General features: G+C 37.6%; 1 protein-coding gene across 1 annotated transcript in view; it reads right to left on the reverse strand.

Moving 5' to 3' along the window:
* Positions 1-2,656: 2,656 nt before the first annotated feature.
* ATG10 (autophagy related 10) overlaps positions 2,657-19,910 on the reverse strand; it is a 334,391-nt gene continuing 317,137 nt past the window's right edge. Inside the window, 2 exon segments of the mRNA XM_019746380.2 lie at positions 2,657-2,768; positions 3,408-3,505. Of these exon segments, the coding sequence (XP_019601939.2) occupies positions 2,657-2,768; positions 3,408-3,505 (210 nt within the window).

Here is a 19,910-nt window from a genome sequence, read left to right on the forward strand (position 1 = left end):
GAGAACTGGGTAGAGGGGTGGGGAAGGAAGCATTTCCAGGTGGGAACCAGCATGAGCAACAGCCAGATAAGGATGTGAACAGAGAAGACTTGCCTGATCAGGAGCACGTTTGTGTTGGGCAGGAGTCAGGCATGAAAGGCGGTGGGAAGGAGCAGATGTGCTGGCGTCCTGACAGGGGCAGGGCCATGATCCACTGCCCCTTTCTCCACGCAGCACCGTGTTGGGTCTGATGCACATTCGGAGTTACTTACCATTTTGATCTTCTCCGTGCCCTTGTTAGGTGAGTGGGATAGATATTGTAGGCTTTTTTTGTTTTTAATAGAAATGGTAAAAGACTAAAGAAGATTAAGAAAATTGGCCCAAGTCACACAGCTAGCAATTAACCAGACTCAAAGTTTAGATCTCTAGATTGCTCGCTATGTCTCAGACCCAAGAATTGGAGTGGGCCTCCCTCACAAGTCACACAGCTAAACTTCCTCATTTTGCAAACAAGAAAAACTGAGGACCAAACAAGTTGAAGCAATTTTTCCACGGTCACACAAAAAAGCAGAGTTTAGGACATTGGCTGGTAGCTGCTTTAACCAGCCTTATTTCTGAGTGAAGGGGCTTTTCATTATGTTAGCTGGAGAAGAAACCCAGAGGAAAAATTCTCATATTCCAGAGAAAGAAGTTTTACTTTGACAAAACAATTTTTTTTCTGTTTTATAACTGTTGGGATAATAGCCTGTTATATAACTGCATTTATAAAAATGAAAATTTTTATCAACCAAAAAGTATAAGTTTTTTTAAGTGAAAAACATTCTGAAAAGAAACAGAGCTGCCTGAGGAGAGGGATCTATCTGGGGAAGGAGGTCCCCACAACATATAGGAGAATTTCAGAACTTTTTTCTGCCACTGATGAATTTTCAGGTCTTCGTCAATCAGAAAACAAAAAAAAAATTATTTTAAACTTTAAGCAAAACAACACACTGGCCCCAAACTGACATAATACTATCATCTCAAAATCTGTCAGCAAAAGATAACTGGTATTTCCAGACAAGTACATAATCCAGATTAAACATTATTATAATTTTTTAAAACCCAGAAATGACATGGCTTGAGAAATGACTTGCTGAGAAATCTGTGTTTACATTGGGGAGAGTGGGGAGAGGGGGAGGAATCCCTCACAGAAGTTGAAAAGATGTTAAGTGGCAAATACCAAAATGCCCAGCAAGCATGTAAGCAGCTCTCATCCCAGTATGAATATGTGCAGCTCAGCATTTTAAAATTTACTTTTAGCTTTTCTAACATTTTGAACTAACACTGTCTCTACTTCCGCTCCCTCTATGAGAGTCCTGCCCTTATCCTGCAGACTGGAAGTGCTGTCACAGTCCTCTTGGGTTCCCCAGAAGGTAATCTCTTCACCCTAACCATTTACCCAGGGGGCCACCCTGAGAACAAATGACTCCTGGACTTCCTTACTATCAGGTGGTCTCAGGGGCAATGCCGGGACAAATGTTAGGAGTCAGTCCAACTTGCCGCAGTTATACATAGAATTGGACAAGGCCTGTTGGGAGATGAAAACAATACAAATAAATGCCACACTAAAGGCACATCTGGACCAGAGGTTCTCCAGGACCCAATGCGTCAGGATGACCCCAGAGAGGCTGTTTCACAAGGTGGTACCCAGCATTTGTACTTGTAAAAGATCCTCAGGGGATTCCACAGTGCATCCCTCACTGACAGACACTAATCTAGATGCTCTAAAGAGCCAATTACATTTTTTCTCTTAGTTTCAGCCCCTAGCAAGTTAAAATGAAAAACAAAACAAGTAACCCGAAACGAAAAATTCTTCCAGATTATGTTCATCTTAATACTTTACTGGCTAGTAAACTTATTGACAGACTGGGTGAATAAAAGTCAAACATAAGAAAGGAGAGCATTTAATGAACATCTTATATAATAGTTTACAATATTTTCTCAGGTATTAATGATCTCACAGAGTTCTCACAGCAACTCTGTTGAGGTAGCTTGTTACTCTCATACTAAAGATGAAGAAGACATGTCTCAGCGACATGAAAAAATGACCTGAAAATGCCCTATGAGGTCAGTATTTCTATTATCATGTTACATTAACTTTTTGCTGTTTATATTGATTTGTGTCTTTGAGGTATTTCTTCAAATATATGGTATATCAGTTGCTGCAGACATTTGCTTCCAAGGGGGAAAAAAAATCCATGTCAAAATCTTGGTGACCTGAAAACTCACGGTATGGATCCTATTAAAACCAGGGTGGGCCATGTCAATGTTCAGCATTCTTCATGCTGCAATTTCTAAGCTCTTTGACTCAATAGAAGAATCTGAAGAACAAGAACAAAACAAAAGTCAAGAGGATAAAAGAAGGTTAACTGAACAGTACAGACTTATTTCAAGAAGATCAATTCTAAAACAAAAATACCCTGTCCTGTGAGTGTCACTTATAGCAAAGTAAAATGCTTGCTAAATGATTGGGTGCTAGTTGGTTGGAAAACAAAAAACGCAAGTCAGCGGTCAGCTCATTAGACATGAAAGCAAACTTACATGGTGGGGACAGCAGGGACAACTTATCAACGTACAAGAGAGACACCAGGATCTTTGTAAGAGCAAAACATTCAATCTGGGCTTTCCTTTTTACCTGTCATTCGACATTTCATTCATCTTGAGAGGCTGCTCTGGCATAACTCAGAGGCAGATTCAGCCCAACAACTGGCCCTACAATGCTCAGCCAAGATGTGATGTAGTTGACATTCCTGGGAAACAAGTGAAGATACAGACAATTTTAGTGTTTCCGTTGCAGTTTGAACGAATGGTAGAAAATCAGTTACCAACAACAAAAGAGGTGTGCCCACCACTTGGAATCCCAGCATTTCCAAATGTCTGCGCTGTTGTTTGACAAGGGCTCAAGCTCCAAAAAAACTGTGAGGATTGCTCACAAAGGTAGCTGGAGGCCTTGGGATTCCTGAGTCCCCCAGATGATTCCAATTTTATGCTTAAAATTTACAGCATTTGCTAAGGTGGTGGAGTGCAGTGATTAAGAGCATGGCTCTGAGGCAAAACCGGTGGTTTTGCAATTTTCAAATCCCAGTTCCACGCCTTAACTAGCTGTGTGACCTTGGCTGAATCATTTAACCCCTCTGTGCTTTAAGCGTCCTCCTCTGTAAACGGGGTAAAATAATAGAACTTAGCTCATAGGGGCATTATAAAACTCCAATGCATTAATATGTTTAAAATAGAAGAGCACCCAGGACACAGTAAAAATCAATAAGTGTTAGCCATTGTTATTATTACAAATAATATTTCTTTTTTAGCGTAGCTTTCAGAGTCACATAAAAAGATTTACACTTTTAAAATCAGAGTAAAAGCCAATGTATCTTGATGGTGTTTCGTACCTATTGATTTTCCGAGAATTCTTTAACAGAGGAGTCATGAATTCACTTGTCTTGCAGGGATGAAGTACGAAAAAGGGTTGCCCGAGGATTGGATGCTCCTGTAAGAATCAGAGTTGGTTCAGGATTGCCAGTGTTTAACTTCAAAAAGTTAAAATACATCATCAGGATTTAACTTCAAAAAGTTAAAATACATTATCTGGTTTGTTCCTTTAAAACAAAGGTTTGTTTGAAATTCCAAGATATTAAATTAAGATACAGACAGATTGCAGTTTTGAAATATAATTCATAATCCAAACATGAGAAGAGGCTGCTAAGAAGGAGTCATGTACTGATAAAATAGTAGTCAATCATAGGAGGGCACATGGCTTGGTTTACACAATACAAACTGTAGATAAATCTTATCAGTCCCCTTTCCTTGTCAGCTAGTGTTTCCCTTGGGTCTTTAATTATTCTTTCGTTTTTCCTCAAGGATATGTGTGAAGCCCAGTAGTAGCCTGACCATCTGAACAATGCATTTTATTCATTTCTTTGTTAGTGGTAAGGGGACCAAAATCATTTGCACTTTCTTTTATATAAATTTTGTCAACATGTTAATTGTTTCAGGCTTAACTGCATTCAGTGCCAATGGACGCATGTTCGGTGGATAGAATGGGGGGCGGGGGGTGAGAGCAGGGAGGACGTGTTGCATTATTTAAGTTGTTCTGTCTGTCTGTCTCTCTTTCTGAGTTTCTCTGTTTATCTGTTTCCCTCCTTCTGTTTCTCCCAAGACTATAGGGCTGTTTCTATGAGTTAAAAGCCCATGTGGTGAAACACCACTGCCTTTGTAGCAGAATGACTGGATAAGATACAGGTCAGACTGCTGCTAGGTTAGGGATGTGGGCATCATTTGGCAAGCAATGGTGAGCCTTAGCAGGTTTCTCTGTAGTGAGTGATCTATGCACAAATTCTATCAACACGAAAACAATGATTCATGATAAATTTATTGAGTATTTCCATTGTGTATTAACCATTATGCCAGAGACTGCAAGTTCAAATATTGCTATGATCTGAATGTTTGTGCATATGTTGAAAGCCTCATGTGCAGTGTGATGATAGGAGGTGGGGCCTCTGGGAGGTGATTACATCATAAGGGTGGAGCCCTCAGGAATGAGATTAAGGACCTTATATAAAAGGCTCCATGCAGTACACAGTATTTGTCTTTCTCTGTCTGATTTATTTCACTTAGCGTAAGCATAATGCCCTCTAAGTCCATCCATGCTATTGCAAATGGCAATATCCCATTCTTTTTATGGCCAAGTAATATTCCATTTGACACACACACACACACACACACACACACACACACACAAAACATCTTCTTTAGTTAGTCATCTATCGATGGACATCTAGGTTTCTTACCTATCTTGGCTATTGTACATAATGCTGCAAGGAACATAGGACTATGATTTCATGAATATGAGAAATCTAAAAAAAACAAAACAAACGAACAAACAAAACAAAACAGAAATAGATTCATAGATATAGAGAACAAACTGGTGGTTGCCAGAGGGGAGGAGAGTGGAGGGAGGGTGGATGAAAAAGATAAAGGGGAATAAGAGGTACAAACTTTCAGTTATAAAATAAGTCATGGAGACATAATGTACAGCATAGGGAAGATAGTCAATAATATCGTAATAACTTTGTATGGTGACAGATGTTACTAGACTTACTGTGGTGAGCCCATCATAAGGTATATGTGTCAAATCACTATTCTGTACATCTGAAACTAATATAACATTGTATGGCAACTACACTTTAATAAACAATAAAAACCAAAAAACAAATAAACAGAAATAAAACAAAAAGAGGCTCCAGAGAGAGAGCTTGCCCCATTCCTCCATGTGAGGACACAGTGAGAAGTCTATGACCCAGAAGAGGGCCCTCACGAGAAAGGTCTGGTAACCTGCTTTCAGACTTCCAGATTCCAGAACTGTGAGAAACAAATGTCTATTTTTCATAAAATACCTAATCTGTGGTATTTTGTTATGTCAGCCCAAAGAGACCAAACAAATACCTGCAAAGATCATGCAGGACCTGAAGGACCGAGGCCAGGGAAGTACACCAGCAGGGGAAAGGCACTTTGGGGCTGTGCCAGCTATCTGCTCAAGCTAGCTGTGACAGGCGGGAATGCAGGGTCAGTGTGCCAGGGCTTCTGATTTGTCAAAATAACCTAGCTTTTCATCCAGATTTTAAGGTAAAACCTCCTAAATTTAAACGTCGGCACATTTTTTTCTTCTTTAACATAGTGTGGGCCAAATAAAACAAGCCTGCCAGCGGAATTTGGACTAGGGGCTGCCTAGCTTCTTCTCCTCTTCTCAGCCAATCCAAGGAGAAGCTGAACTCAGAGCTACCCATGGGAAGAATTATGTGCGGTTTTCCCTGCTACCTCCCCCCACCAACTCCCAAACATTCATGCCTGCGTGCACGTACGTGCACACACCCACTCACAAGAAATGGGAGGGACAGCTTCTCTTGTACTGGAGACATTGGATGTGGAGATTTGGGGGTTACATGTGTGGTGAGGGCTGGGTTATCCACTGGGTGTGGGCTGGTGTATGTCTCTGCCCAGCAGCTTGATTCTGACAGCAGAGCCTGAGCTCCTTCTCTCCAGCTCTCTCCCCACCACTCATTCCCATCCCTAACCAGACCCCAGGGTCACAGCCCAGATGTGTTATTCCTGTAGTAACTCCTCCTGTCCACCAACTCGATTCTGGCTTCCTTTACCTGCCTTAAACTAATATTTATTAATTCAACACGTATCTATTGATCATCTCTTATGTGTCTCTCGGGAATAGTTCTGGATATAGTTATAGAGATCACTGTATCTCAAAGATAAACTAAGTCCCTGATCCTTGGAACTTACATGCCAGTGCAAGAGACAGCTAATAAACACACAAAACAAATAAATATACAAGATAATCAAGATATGAATGAAATAAAACAGGGTAACGTGGTTCTGGAGGGATCGTGGTGGCTTAGAGTTGATGAAGAGAAGGCCTCACAAAAGAAGTGATCTTTAAAAAGAGTTCGGAATGACAAGAAAAAACCTACCATGCAGAGGTCTGGCACCAGAGTGTTGGAGGCAGAAGACTGTAAAGGGAAATGAGCATAGGAAATGTTAAAGAATTTTAGGATTATCCTGGACTAAAATAATTACTGTTTGGAGGGTTGGGGTGTAGAAAGCCAAATTTAGTCTAAATTTTTTTGATTACTTTATTAGTAACCAATGGAAGGAATAAAGAGCCGTAACCACATCTTATTGATGAGAAGACATGTTACCTTCTTTAACAAAATGAAACCTAGACCGCCAAGGATGGTATTAGATGGAAACACCCATAATGGGGCGTGTCAGCTCCACCATGCAGCCTCTACTCCTCTCTAGGACTCACTCTTCCCTTGGCATCCCTTTCATACCCATGGGGAAACTCCTCCAGCTTTAAACATCCAAGCCCAAGCCTGTGGCTGAGGTAGAAGAGACTGTTCAAACAAGACTCCACTAAAAGCCTGGGAATACAGAAACGGTAATAAACACACAAAGAAACAGGGCTCTTGAAGATCCAGAAGTACAATACTGGGGCTCCCAGGCCCATTTGAGTCATGTAGGACATTAGGAAAAGACCTTGACTGAGTCTTCCCTTCCTGGCCTACATGGTGGATGGAAGCACTCACCACCACCCAAGAGTGTCCTCCAAAAATCTTAACCTGTCACAATTCAGTTTTCTGAGGACTTGGTGACACTCATGAGGAACGACTTCATCAGAGAGTCATGACCTTATCTCTTCCTTACAGACCTTTGGCCTAACCTTTACAAGACCTCAAAAGAAAAACCATATTAGAGTAGAACATATATCCAAGAGATACATGCACACTTATAGTTCAGGGGACCATTTTCTAAGCAGATATAGGCCCATGCCACACTACAGCTCTGCTCATTTGATGCTGCTGAGTAAAGAATTGGACTTTACTTCTGCAACTCATCTTCTGTTCAGTCTATGAAGTCTGACAATTAAGTTCGCGAACTTGTTGCAATGATGTTGCTAACATTTTATTTTTATATCAGAGGGATTATTCGTTACAAATTCATACTAACTGAACAGTTAACAAAGTGTTGTAAAGGCTGCATGAAAAAGTTAGACGACCTGAACTTTTCGCCAACAATTAATGGCTCTTGCATCACAACAATGTACCAGCTCACACAGCACTGTCCATGAGGGAGGTATTAGCCAGTAAACAAATAACTGTATTGGAACACCCTCCCTACTCATCTGATCTGGCCCCCAATGACTTCTTTCTTTATGCAAAGATAAAGGAAATATCGAAAGGAAGACAGGTTGATGACATTCAGGACATCAAGTATAATACGACAACAGTTCTTATGGCCATTCCAGAAAAAGAGTTCCAAAATTACTTTGAAGGGTGGTCTAGGCACTGGTGTCGGTACATAGCTTCCCAAGGGGAGTACTTTGAAGATGACCATACTGATATTCAGGAACGAGGTATGTAGCACTTTTTTAAGGATTAGTTTGCGATCTTCATTGTCTTACCACGTATATAGCAAGAGCAGGCATGGGTTCTGCAGTTAAGACTATTCAGAGTGAAGTCCTGCTCCACTTCTTAGTAGCTGTGAACTTTTGGGCAAACTACTTAACCGCTTTATGTCTATTTTTCCTTATATGATACTCAGAACTAATGATAGCATCTACTTCATAGACTGATGGTGATTGTTCCTTCAATGAGAAAATGCCAGAAAAGTGTTGAAAACAGTGCCTAACACATAATAAGCAGTTAGTTGGTTATTATTATTCAACCCACTGAATCTAAATAGACAAGGATAATAGCACACCAACATCCAGAATAAGGCCTACTGTACCCTATAAAGAAGCCCAATTTCAATATCTAAAAACAGGGAGCTCCTATAAAGTTATGTAGCATGGTAAAAACTAATTAATGTCTAAATATTGGAAAACAGTTGACAACTTATTATAACTAAAGGCAAGAGAGATCTTAGTAAAAAGTCTAAGTATACATATATGGCAATTAGAACTATCAGTACATTGGTATTTGAGAAAAAAAATTGATGAAAAATAATTTAAATAAATTTAAATTAAAAATTCAGGCACTTCAAAAACACTTCAGTAATCTACATTTTAGTATTCATTTTTCTTCAAACAATAGTCATATTAGTCTTAAAGCAGTCATATTAATATTTAAGGTTATGCTCTAATAAAATAAAATGCATGGTAATCTTCATGTGAAACACCTTTAGGAAAAAAAATAGAAACTCTCATGCCTTAGAAGAACTTTTAGAACAGCTTGGACGTTTCTTCAATGTAAGTTTGGTTTCCTGAAAAAGAAAAAACCTTAACATTTTTTATCCTTTACTATATTGAGAATTCATGTCTCTGTAATAAGATAGACTATATTAAAACAAATGTCTTTAAAATCAAAAGTTTAAATTGGATTTTAAAATAAAAATTATATTACTTTCGAAGATGCTTTTGATTTTAAAGGGCAAAGCTATGTTATGTTGATCAGTTTAAAATAGGAATCATTTTGTATAATCTAAGACATATTTGTATAATCTATTAAGAAAAGTTTTACACATAGATAACAATAGGAGTCGACTTCCAGTTGTAGCAGAAAGTTGAGGTCAGCAAATCTTCTTGAAAAACAACTATAAAACGGAAAAAAAAAACAAAAAACTGCCAAAATAGCAACCGTTTCTGGGCTGTAAAAATCAACCAAAGGCAAACAAAAAATTTGAGAAGTGTTTGATTCATGAAAAGCTGCTAGAACTTCAAGTTAGAAACTGCAGCCTTCTGGCCTAGAAGTACCCCCATACCCTCACCCACCTCCACCCATTCCATCAATGGGTAAGTTTTACCAGAGGGGAGCTGTCCTTGAGAAGCAGTGGCTGTGCTGCCAGTGGGGCTGACTTGATTTTCAACAGACAGTGAAAACTACCACCCAGTGGCGTTGGCAATAAAAATACCAAAATTAGTACTAAATGAAAAGGAAAAACTGTAGCTCTGCTAGCCAGATGTTGTAATTCCAGTTGAAGCAAGCAGCAAAGCAATCAGAAATTTAATGAGAAGATCCTGGAGGCAAGACAGTTGTAGAAGGACTACGTAAGTTCTCCAGGCGTCCCTGGCTGATGGGAACTACATAAATGTGCAGGGGAGATACAGGAAGACCTGATAGTGCTGACTTGAATATTAACTGAATTGTGAATGTGCTTCCAACACCCACACACATCTATCGCCAAAGGAGGGAAGATTTATGAGCTTTAGGTATTTAAGCACAATGTCTGCCCAAATTGTTGGCTAACCAGAGAACTATACATAGCTGGGTGACCCCAACGAAGACAGGCTAAAGCATGAAAACACGAATGAAAAACAAAAGCAAAGACATCAATGGCCATATGTACAGAGAGGCAAGTCTGCAGATAAAGCCAAGGAAAGTTCCTAAAACAAACAAACAAACAAATACAATAGCAACAAGAAAAAGACAACACTCAGGGAAAAATATTGGACTCCACAATTGCAACTATACGTCATCTAACATGTCTAGCTTAACTTTGAGACATGGAAAGAAACAAAAAAGTGTGATGTATACTAAGGGGAAAAAAGGCCAATTAATAAAAACTTACTCTGTGTGGGTCCAGATTCTAGATTTACAAAGAATTCAAAGCAGCTATTATAAATATGTTTGAAGCACTACAGAAAACTATTTAAAGAGTTAAAAAGGAAAAATTATGATAATGACTCTGCAAATAGGTAATCTCAATCAAGGAATATAAACTATGAAAAGAACCAGATGGAAGTTCTAGAGTTGAAAAGTACAACACAGGGGAAAAACAAAAGCACTAGATAGGTTAAGTATATATGAGATAGCAGTTAAAAGAATTAGTGGACTTGAAGATTTATTAGTAGAAATTATTCAATTTAAATGAAAGAAAAAAATAAAGAAAAATGAACAAAGCCTCAGGGACCTATGGGACAAAACCAAGTGTACCAACATAAATGTAATAGGAGTCTGGGAGGAGAGGAGAGAGTGAAGAGGCAAGCAAAATATTTGAAAAAGTACTGTTTGAAAATTTCTAAACTTTGATTTTAAAAAAAATTAATCTACAGATACAAGGAGCTCAACAAACCCTAAGTAGAAACAAAAATAAAGCCACATCTAGACACACCATAATCAAGTGGCTGAAACCAAAGACAAGGAGAAAATCTTAAAAGAAAGAGATAGTTCATCACATAAAAAAGGAATAACATTACAATAATGGTTGTCTTCTCATCAGTTCAGAAGGCAGCAGAAGAATATATCCAAAGTTCCAGAGGAAAAAAACCCAGAGCTGTCAACCAAGAATTCTATCACCAGCAAAACTATCCTTCAAAATTGAAGGTAATATAAGCATATTCCCAGGGAAACAATCTGTAAGAATCCCTTGCTAATAGACCTGCCTTATAAGATAAACTAAAGTAAGTCCTTCAGACATTAATACCAGAGGGTAACTTAGTCCATAGGAGAGAATAAAAAGCATCATAAATGGTAAATACAAAAGATGAGTTAAGTATTTTTCTTCTCTTAATTAGTTTAATAGACATAGATTATATAAGCAAAAATTGTAATACTGCAGTGTTGGGTTTATAACACATATAGATATAGTACACATGACAATAATAGCACACAGAAAAGGGAAATAGAAACATATTGAACAAAAATTGCTATGTTTAAGTTAAATTAATCAGTATTAACTTTTTTTCTATTGTTCGAATGTTAGTAAGTGTTGTTTTTGAGAGCAATTGGAATCCCAAATCTCCTTTTTGTTGTTTAACAAATCCTTTAAGTATGTTGTTAATCATGACCACTCTTCTAGCAATGTGTCATAGGCATCCAATAATTAATTACATGGTTAAATTGTATGCAGTCAACATTCAATGCTACCTCAAATGTGTTAGTTGTGGCAAATTAACCAAATCATTAATTACTTTTTAAAAACACATGAAAAATTATTTTAAAAATACTCAAAATAAATCCTGTTTCCAAGTATATAAGACTATTGAATGCAGGCCTTGAGTTATTAAGAAAATAATAATGGTTATATAATGCAGAAAAATAAAAAGTTTCCCTGGTGTGATTAGAATTCATATGTTCCCTCATTCATTCACTTAGTAAATATTAGGTCTTCTTGTCTTATATTTTGATAATGATTTAACTTTTACTAAAGACAAAGGATCTGTAATTTTAAAATGTGGTCAGTCTTGTCGATGGATATCTTAGTGCTGGAGCAGTGACAGAATTAGCTTTGCAGCCTGAGCCAATACTATTTTTTCAGCCACTTTAAATCAGCTGATCCTGCAAGCCAAACAATTTGTATTCAAAGCAAAGTAGAAAAAAATTTAAATAATTTGAAGCATTTGATCAGTGTAGACAATCAATCTAGATAATATTTTCCAAAAGCCATTTTTCTGCAATGGAGATTTGTTAAGACTTATGCAATCAAGAAAGATTATCTGTATTTTCCCCTTTCTCCTTCAGACAGCCGGAATCAGAGATGAAAGCTGTTATTAGTTGGTTTAGGAATTATGTGCTGGAATTCAAAAAATATCTAAAATCCTACACTTTATTTGTTTAAGATACCATTTTCAGAAATGGAAGAACATCAAAACTGTCAGAATTTTTTTAGTGACATTTCTTAGATCAATTCAGAAGGTAAATTTGTGTGAAAGTGCTACCATCTGCTGTCAGTACTAATGAACTGATGCAAATCTGCGCTGAGAAAAATGTCAGTGTGGAAATACATGCAGCCAATGAACTGTGTTAGGCTTACAACTCAATAAACACTTCTACTGGAACAAAGTTCTGCTAAATGGTTTTCTGTGAAAATAGAAATGATGGGTCAGATTTCTATCTCCGTAACTCCTGAGGAGTTATATAGGCACATTCTCTTATGAAATTTAATTTAGCAATGGTTAAATGTCTCATAAAATAAGTCTGACATGAATACTGTGAATTGGTTTCAGAACTACTAGATATGACTAATGCAAGGAAATGATAATATTACACCTTTATTCTTACTTCTAATAAATATGATGAGTTACTTGGTTCATTTCTTAGTATTCTTGTCTCTCCAGGAGAGCACAAATATAATTTCACATCCAGGTTCCAAGCTTTCATCCAGGTTCATATTCCAGACTGATCAAATTTGCCTTTCTCTGGGCACATTCCTTAGAAATGGAGAAGGGTATCTCCCTCATCCTGCCCCCCGCTACCCTGTAAGCAGGGAAAGCAAAATGGCTATTGAGCATGTACAGTACGAGGCACTGTAGTATGTGCTTTGCACGAGGTCACCTATCCAAATAATTCTTTGATGAAGGCTTTCTTATTGGAGAACAGGTTCAAAGAAATTATGCGTAAAGTCATCCATGTAGTGAGGGCCAAGCACCTCCAAAGTCCACACTCTTGTACTGCAGCTCCTCACCCTGCGACCAGCGTTGGTGTCAAGGACATCCCCTGGCTTTAATCCTCTCTAGTCCATCTCCTCAAATATATACCTTTTACTTCAAAATAATGTATTTTCATAAAATTGTAAGAGCAATACATACAGAGAGCTCAGCGCATAGAGAAAAGAACAAAGAATAAAAGCAGAATAACTTAAAACTGTCCAACTCAGATTTAATCGCTTTTTGGTGAATTTCCTTTCAGACCTTTTGATACACACACATTTATAGTTGTCTGTTGCTTATTATTCACTGAACAGATATTTATCAAGTGCCCACTACGTATGTGTCACTCCCTGCCATATGTGCTTTTTGTTGAAATTCTCTAAGTATCTTTGCGTCCTGTTGTACTGATTTCTGTACCTATTTTTATCATTTTTCTGTATATATTTTGTTTGGATTTTTCTAGTTCTTAATTTTTTTTTTAATGTTCCATAGGTGCTTAAAAGAATATGCATACAGATTATGTGATCTTCAGTTGTGGGCTAGAGGGCTTCCCATGTGTCACTAGATCAAGGAAGGCATTTGTGTTGTCCATGTATTATTCTCTATCTGTATCTGCTTGATCTACCAATTCTGAGAAGTTCAGATCGCCATCATGATAATTAATTTGTCCATTTTTGCTTGTAGTTTGTCAATTTTTGCTTTATCCTGAAGTTGTGTTATTTAAATGCATATAAGCATATCTTCCTAGAGAATGAAGTTTTAATAAGAAGTGATCACACTTATCTCTGATTATGCTTTCTGTCAAAAAAGGACTTTTATCTGATATTAATATAACCACACCAACTTTCTTTTTACATTAGGCATTTAAAAAATTATTTGCCTTTCAATCTTTTAGTGTCCTTATGTTTGAGATATCTTCTGTAAAAAGAACATAGATGGATTTTTAAAGAAATCTACCTTTACAATCTGTCTCTTAAATGGAATGTTTATTTCATTTGCAGGTTTTATGATTCCTGATATAATTTTACTTCATTTCTTCTATCCTATTTTAGACTTTTTACTCATTCTGTTTTTAATGTTTCTTCTTTTGGTTTCCTTTTTTCCTCCTCTGTTGCTTTATTTTGGATTGACTGAATGTAGACTCAAAATTTTTTTTCCTCTTAATTAGTTTGAAAAGTTCATGCTGTATTTCTAAACTTTTAGTAGTTATCCCACATTTTTTAAGTAAATATTTTACTTAATAAAATCCACAGTTACTCAATATTTTTACTTTTTTCCTAAATAATTCAAGTACCTTAAGATATTTAACTTTGATCACCTCTTCCTGATTTCTGTATCATTGTTGTCCAATATTTCAATTGTATCTTTTGTTTTTTAACCTCATAAATTAGATATTATTAGTTTTTTGTGACTCAGTGTTTGTTGAGATTTACTCACACTTCACTATTTTTGCTTACCATTTTTTCTTATATCTCACATATTTATCCTGGGATCATTCTTTCTATTGTTGAAATATGTCCTTCAGAAGACCCTTAATGAAGATCTGTAGGTAGTAAACAGTCCCATATTGTGAATGTTTTATCTTGCCCTCATTTTTGAAAAAGAAGTTTTGGTAGGTAAAAAATTCCAGGTTACAATTATGTTCTCTCAGCACTTTGATTATACAGAGGGTGGCAAAAAGATGTATATACATTTTAAGAAAGGAAAACTGTATTAAAATTGTAATACTCAATATATACCAATAACAAAAGATGAATACAAGTCACCTTTGACTTCTGCAATTACAAGAGGTGCTCAAAGTAGTTACCATCAGCATCCAGAACGTCTGGTTATGGCGAACTACTGCTTGAGCAACGATGACCAACGTGTCCACTTGTATACATTTTTTTGGCACCCCCAGTATTATCCCATTTTCTTTTGTCTTTCATTTTTTTTCTGTATGGAAGTCAACTATCAATCTGTCATTTCTCTTTAGATCTTCTCTTTCTCTTTGGTGTTTTACTATAATGCATCTAGGTTTGGATTTCTTTTCATTTATCCTACTTGGGTTCATTGAGTTTCCAGAATCTAAATGTCAGTGTTCTTTCAACAATCCTGAAAAATTCTTAGTATCCACACTTAAATATCGCCTCTTCTTTATTCTCTCTCATTTCTTCTCCTGGAACTCCTATTAGACATGTTTGTCCTCTCGCCCTTATATCTCTTAACCTGTTATATTGACTATCATTTTCTCAATTTTTGCTACAATGTGTGTAATTTCTTCAAATTCTTCTTTTAATATATCAATGCTCTCTTTAACTATATTTATCTGCTTTTTGGTCTAGGCCTTCTAATTGTATACTTTCCTTTCTAAAAGTTCTATTTGATTATTTCTTAAATTTTCCTGATTATTTTTATAGCCTCTTCTTCCTATATCATATTTTCAGTATTTTCTTCCATTTTTAAAAGTATATTCAACACATTTTATATTGTTGCACTGAAAAATTTCAATATATGAATTTGAGGGTCTGACACTAGTTTATTGTTTCTGCTGGCCCTCACTTTTAATGGCTAATTATGAATTCTGTCCTTTTTAATTATGATGTAATAGTAGGGCTATAAATATGGTAATTCTTTAAGGCCTGGTATTAAAAATGCATCCCTTCATAGAAGTTTATATATGCTTCTGTCTAGTGCCTAGGGGGTGAGAGGGGAGAAGAGGATTCCAACTCCATACTCACATGAGGATAGGCTTGTGTTTAGGAATTAGTTTGGGATAGTTTTCTTTTTCTTTTTATATGTTCTATACAGAGGAAGGCTAAGAGGGTCATATGGGGAAGAGAGAGAAAATTTAAACATATATAGAATGATGGGGAGTGCTATTTTAGGTAAGTTGGTAAAGTAACGCCTCTGTGCAGAGCTTACATTTGAGCAGAGACCTGACCAAGGGAAGAATAAGCCGTGTAATTCTTTGCAAAATAAAACTTTTTGCCTTGGGAATGACAAATACAAAATTCCTAAGACCCTAGTGAGGGAGTGTGCTTGGAGTGGTCAAAGAACAGCAACAAGACCAGGAAGGTCAGGTGAAATGAAGGGGAATAGTGTCGGGAGTTAGACTGGAGAAGTAACTACATAAGAGGCAAGATCACGTAGAGTCTTGTAAGGCAAAGAAAAGATTTGGAATTTGATTCTGAGTATGATGGGGAGACTTTGGAGGATTCTGAACAAAGAAGTGGCATATTCTGATTTACCTTTTAAAGTATTACTCTTGATACTGTAGAAGAAAGTATGATATAGGAAGAAGGGCAAGAGGGGAAGCAGGAAGAACAGCTAGGAGGCATGGTAGTAGCCCAGACATGACATGATGGTCGCTGGTACTAGGTGACAGCAGTATGGATGGGGGGAATGTTCACTTTCGAGATTTATTTTGAAAGTAGAGCCAAGAAGATTTGCTAAGGGATTTGATATACTGTGTGAGAAAAAGGAAAGAGCCAGGAATGGCTCCAAGGTGAAATGTTGGTTTATGTGTGCTTGACTGTTTGTCTGTTGAGGTTTCATAGGGGTTTTCTCCTTAATTTATATTAGCTCTTCAGGACCTTTTGAGAACACTGATCCTTTTCATTCATTCAATTGTCACTGTGAGCCATGCACGGGGTCAGAGTTCAGTAGCATAGTGATACATAGACAGATCACCCCTGCTCTCATAAAAGTTGTAGAAATATTAAAAATATTTTTATTTCCAGGTTTTTGTCTTTACATTTGTTCACGATGATTTAGATGTGGACAGTGATATTAGATAATTAAATTTACACTTTTCCTCCTTTTTTATTTCTTTTATCACTTTATGTTTAAAAACACCTCGTTCAAAATTCGAATACTAGATATTTACCTATATTCATGTACAGTTTACCATTCAACTACTTGCTATTCCGCAAACACATGGCTTTTTCTTACCTCCGGCCCTTTGTACATGTGATTCTCTCTGCTCGGAATAACCTCTCACCCGCCCTCACCTACTCATGCCCATTTCTCTCCTACAGAGTTCAGCTTTCTTTTATCCCAGCCCTGCCTCCCCTCAGGTGGCCTCCCTCTGTGCTCTCATTGAACCCCATGCTTAACCCCACTGCTTCATTCCACACTGTTCTATAAGGAATTGACTGCTTACAGGAGTCTTTCTCTACCATCCTGTAGTCCCCTGAGGGCAGAGGAAATACACGTATTCTGGTTACTATGTTATTCTCAGCACCCAGGACAGTGCTTTTCATCTAGTAGGCACTCAATAAATAGTTTTGGAATTACTACATAGACAAAGACATCCTACTGTGCCCAAGTAAATTGTTTTTGGTACATGCAACCTGTGCCGTAAAGGGGAATATCTGTGCGGAAAGTACCAGTGGCCCCCTATGCCACCGGGGGGACATAAAAGGGACAGAAAATTATTTTTCTTTGTCACAAAACCAGGGACAGCACCTCATATACGAGTCCTCACATAACATAAGAACTTCAATATCTGTTTTCTCAATTATTTTTTTTCCAAATTGTATCTAAGAACAAAAGAAAGGGTTTGAAAGGATGGTTAGAAATAATTCTCCACATAAAAACTTAGGTCAACTATGCAATTTTAAAATCTATTTGTTTTCTCAAAAAAATAATATTCTACATTATCATTGAAAAATAATCGATGCACCAAGATGTAAATTTTAATTCTCTGAGTTAACCTATCTTCTGCCACACCACAGTACCCCACTAAGGTGTGTTACACAGACTAAGAAGCGAGTCAAATACTACTAAAATATATAGCTATATTCGTGCCTTCCTACTTATCTCACTCCTTTATTATTTCATGTGCTTTTAACTCATGCACGAATCCACCCATCCATCAATCCATCCATCCATCCATCCATCCATCCATCCATCCATCCATCCAACCATTCATTTATTCATCAAATATTATGGAGCAAGTTCTATGTGCCAGGCACTGTTCTAAGCACTAGGCATATAAGCGTACTCACGACAGAAGTAATATCTGTTCTTATGGAGCTTACATTCTAGTTTTAGATACTAGAAAGACATAAGACAACATTCCATTATCTCAACGCCTGAGGTTTACAGTCCAGTTGCACCCCCAGTACTAAAAGTCCTGGATTTTATCTCCAGGGGAAAGAGTTCTACAGGTCAAATAAGTTTGTCACCACTTACTCCCCTTCTGTTAGGATTTCTAAAGAGAATAGAAAAGCAGATCCCTAGGAGAACAGCAATTTCACTTGGCCTGATGGGGGTTGGGGGGGTGGGAGGGTGAGTAATAGCACTTGTAACCAGGAACAAGCAAAGCTGGCAAGAGAGATGCCCTCTGTGGGAGAGATTTTTTTTTTCCAGCCTTTGGAGAGGAGGCATGGGGAGGCTTCACATTTGAGAGAAGACTGTGTAGGGATCACAGAAATGAGATGCTTCCCACTGTAAGATGGAGGGCATCCTGAGGAAAGCCTGCAAGTGCCTGAGGCCAGAGAGGAGCTCACCAGTAAACTAAAGGAAAATCACAACACGGAGGTGACCCAGGCCTCAGGCCCCACGAATGGGAAGACCAATCATTCCCTGGAATGATACTCATAGTGAGATCCTGATTCTCGCAACTCAACTACTATTTTCACCCTACAGAGCTAATGCTTGTTGTAATTGTGCAGTTCTGTAATGCTGTATTGAATGCACTGCAGTTGGAAATAACACAATGTACACAGGGTGTACATTTTCATGAGCTGAGTCAAATGAAATAGGACATCTCTCCTCCCCTCCCCTCCCCTCCTCTCTCCTCTCCTCATTTCTCCCCATGCTTCACTAGGACATCTGCAGTTCAAGGATTACAGAAATCGCTATAATATACAACAGATTATATATCACTCAAAAGGTACAAATCCAGGAATTGGGGAATTCAGATAAAGGAGAGGTTACTTCTGACTGGTAGGCAGAGGGGTCAGCAAAGACTTCCTGAAGATAAGGTATTTAATCTGGTCCAGATCTTAAGTAATGGTCAGGACTTGGGTCGGGGGAAGAGAAGAACGTGGCGGTAGAATTTAAGATAAAAAGCGGCTACTCTGAGTTTAATGGGAACGGAGTTAAAGTGAGAGACACACAGACTTCCATTTTTTAAGTAAGACTGAGAAGTTTGGTAAATTTGGAGAAGAAAAATGTTGATTTTTGCTTGTTTTGTTGTTAGTGGTGTTAAATGATTGAGGCAATCTCTGTAAAATCCAAAGTATTCTCTGGAAGTAATCAAATCCCATCCAAGATAAAAAGCAAGGTTTGAAGGACAAGTAATCCTCTCCTATAGTTCTGAAAAAAGACAGGGTAAAAGGTGGAAAGAAGAAATTCCCCAGTACAGATTTCTATCCCTAATAAGTGAGTGAGGATATAGGTAGAAAGACAGTGAAAAAATATTAAAGAAAAATAAAAAACATAGGAAAGAAATAAAAGTCTTGTCCAAGTACCCAGAAAGGTCAGCAAGTTTCTCCTTGTTTCTGGGAAGGGCAGGGGTGCCAAGTGAAACTACGCTTTGCTCTGGCTGCACCTGTTGACATTCTGTGGCCAGTTAATTAAAAATAAAATTCTAATGGTTTGGGGGAAGGTGGATTCAAAGAAAAAGAATGGACAGTTCTTTAAATTCATATGCTATGCAGAAGCCACCAGGTTTCCTAGAATTTTTATTAAAAATTACAGACATCACAGCATAGTTCTCAGACACCATCTCCTCTGCTAACAAAACTTTCCTTTCATGGCTCCAGAGGGAGTCCAGAAACGAATTCTCCCACCCCCGCATAAATCTACAAAGGGCTCCCTCCCTGGGCTGCTGACAGTCCGAACTGTAACTCCTGGATTAGAGAGCAGAGCTTGAATATATTTATAGAGTCTATATGGGTTGTCGCTTTAAGCAACACCATTAATATGCCAGAACTCTGAGTTCCCAAACTTATTCAGTTATCAATTTGCTGTACATAATTTAATCTCTCTGTATTTTGATATGCAAAATGGAAATAGAACTGCT

The sequence above is a fragment of the Rhinolophus sinicus genome, linkage group LG03, assembly GCF_036562045.2.
Source record: "Rhinolophus sinicus isolate RSC01 linkage group LG03, ASM3656204v1, whole genome shotgun sequence".
NCBI classification, from domain to species: Eukaryota; Metazoa; Chordata; class Mammalia; order Chiroptera; family Rhinolophidae; genus Rhinolophus; species Rhinolophus sinicus.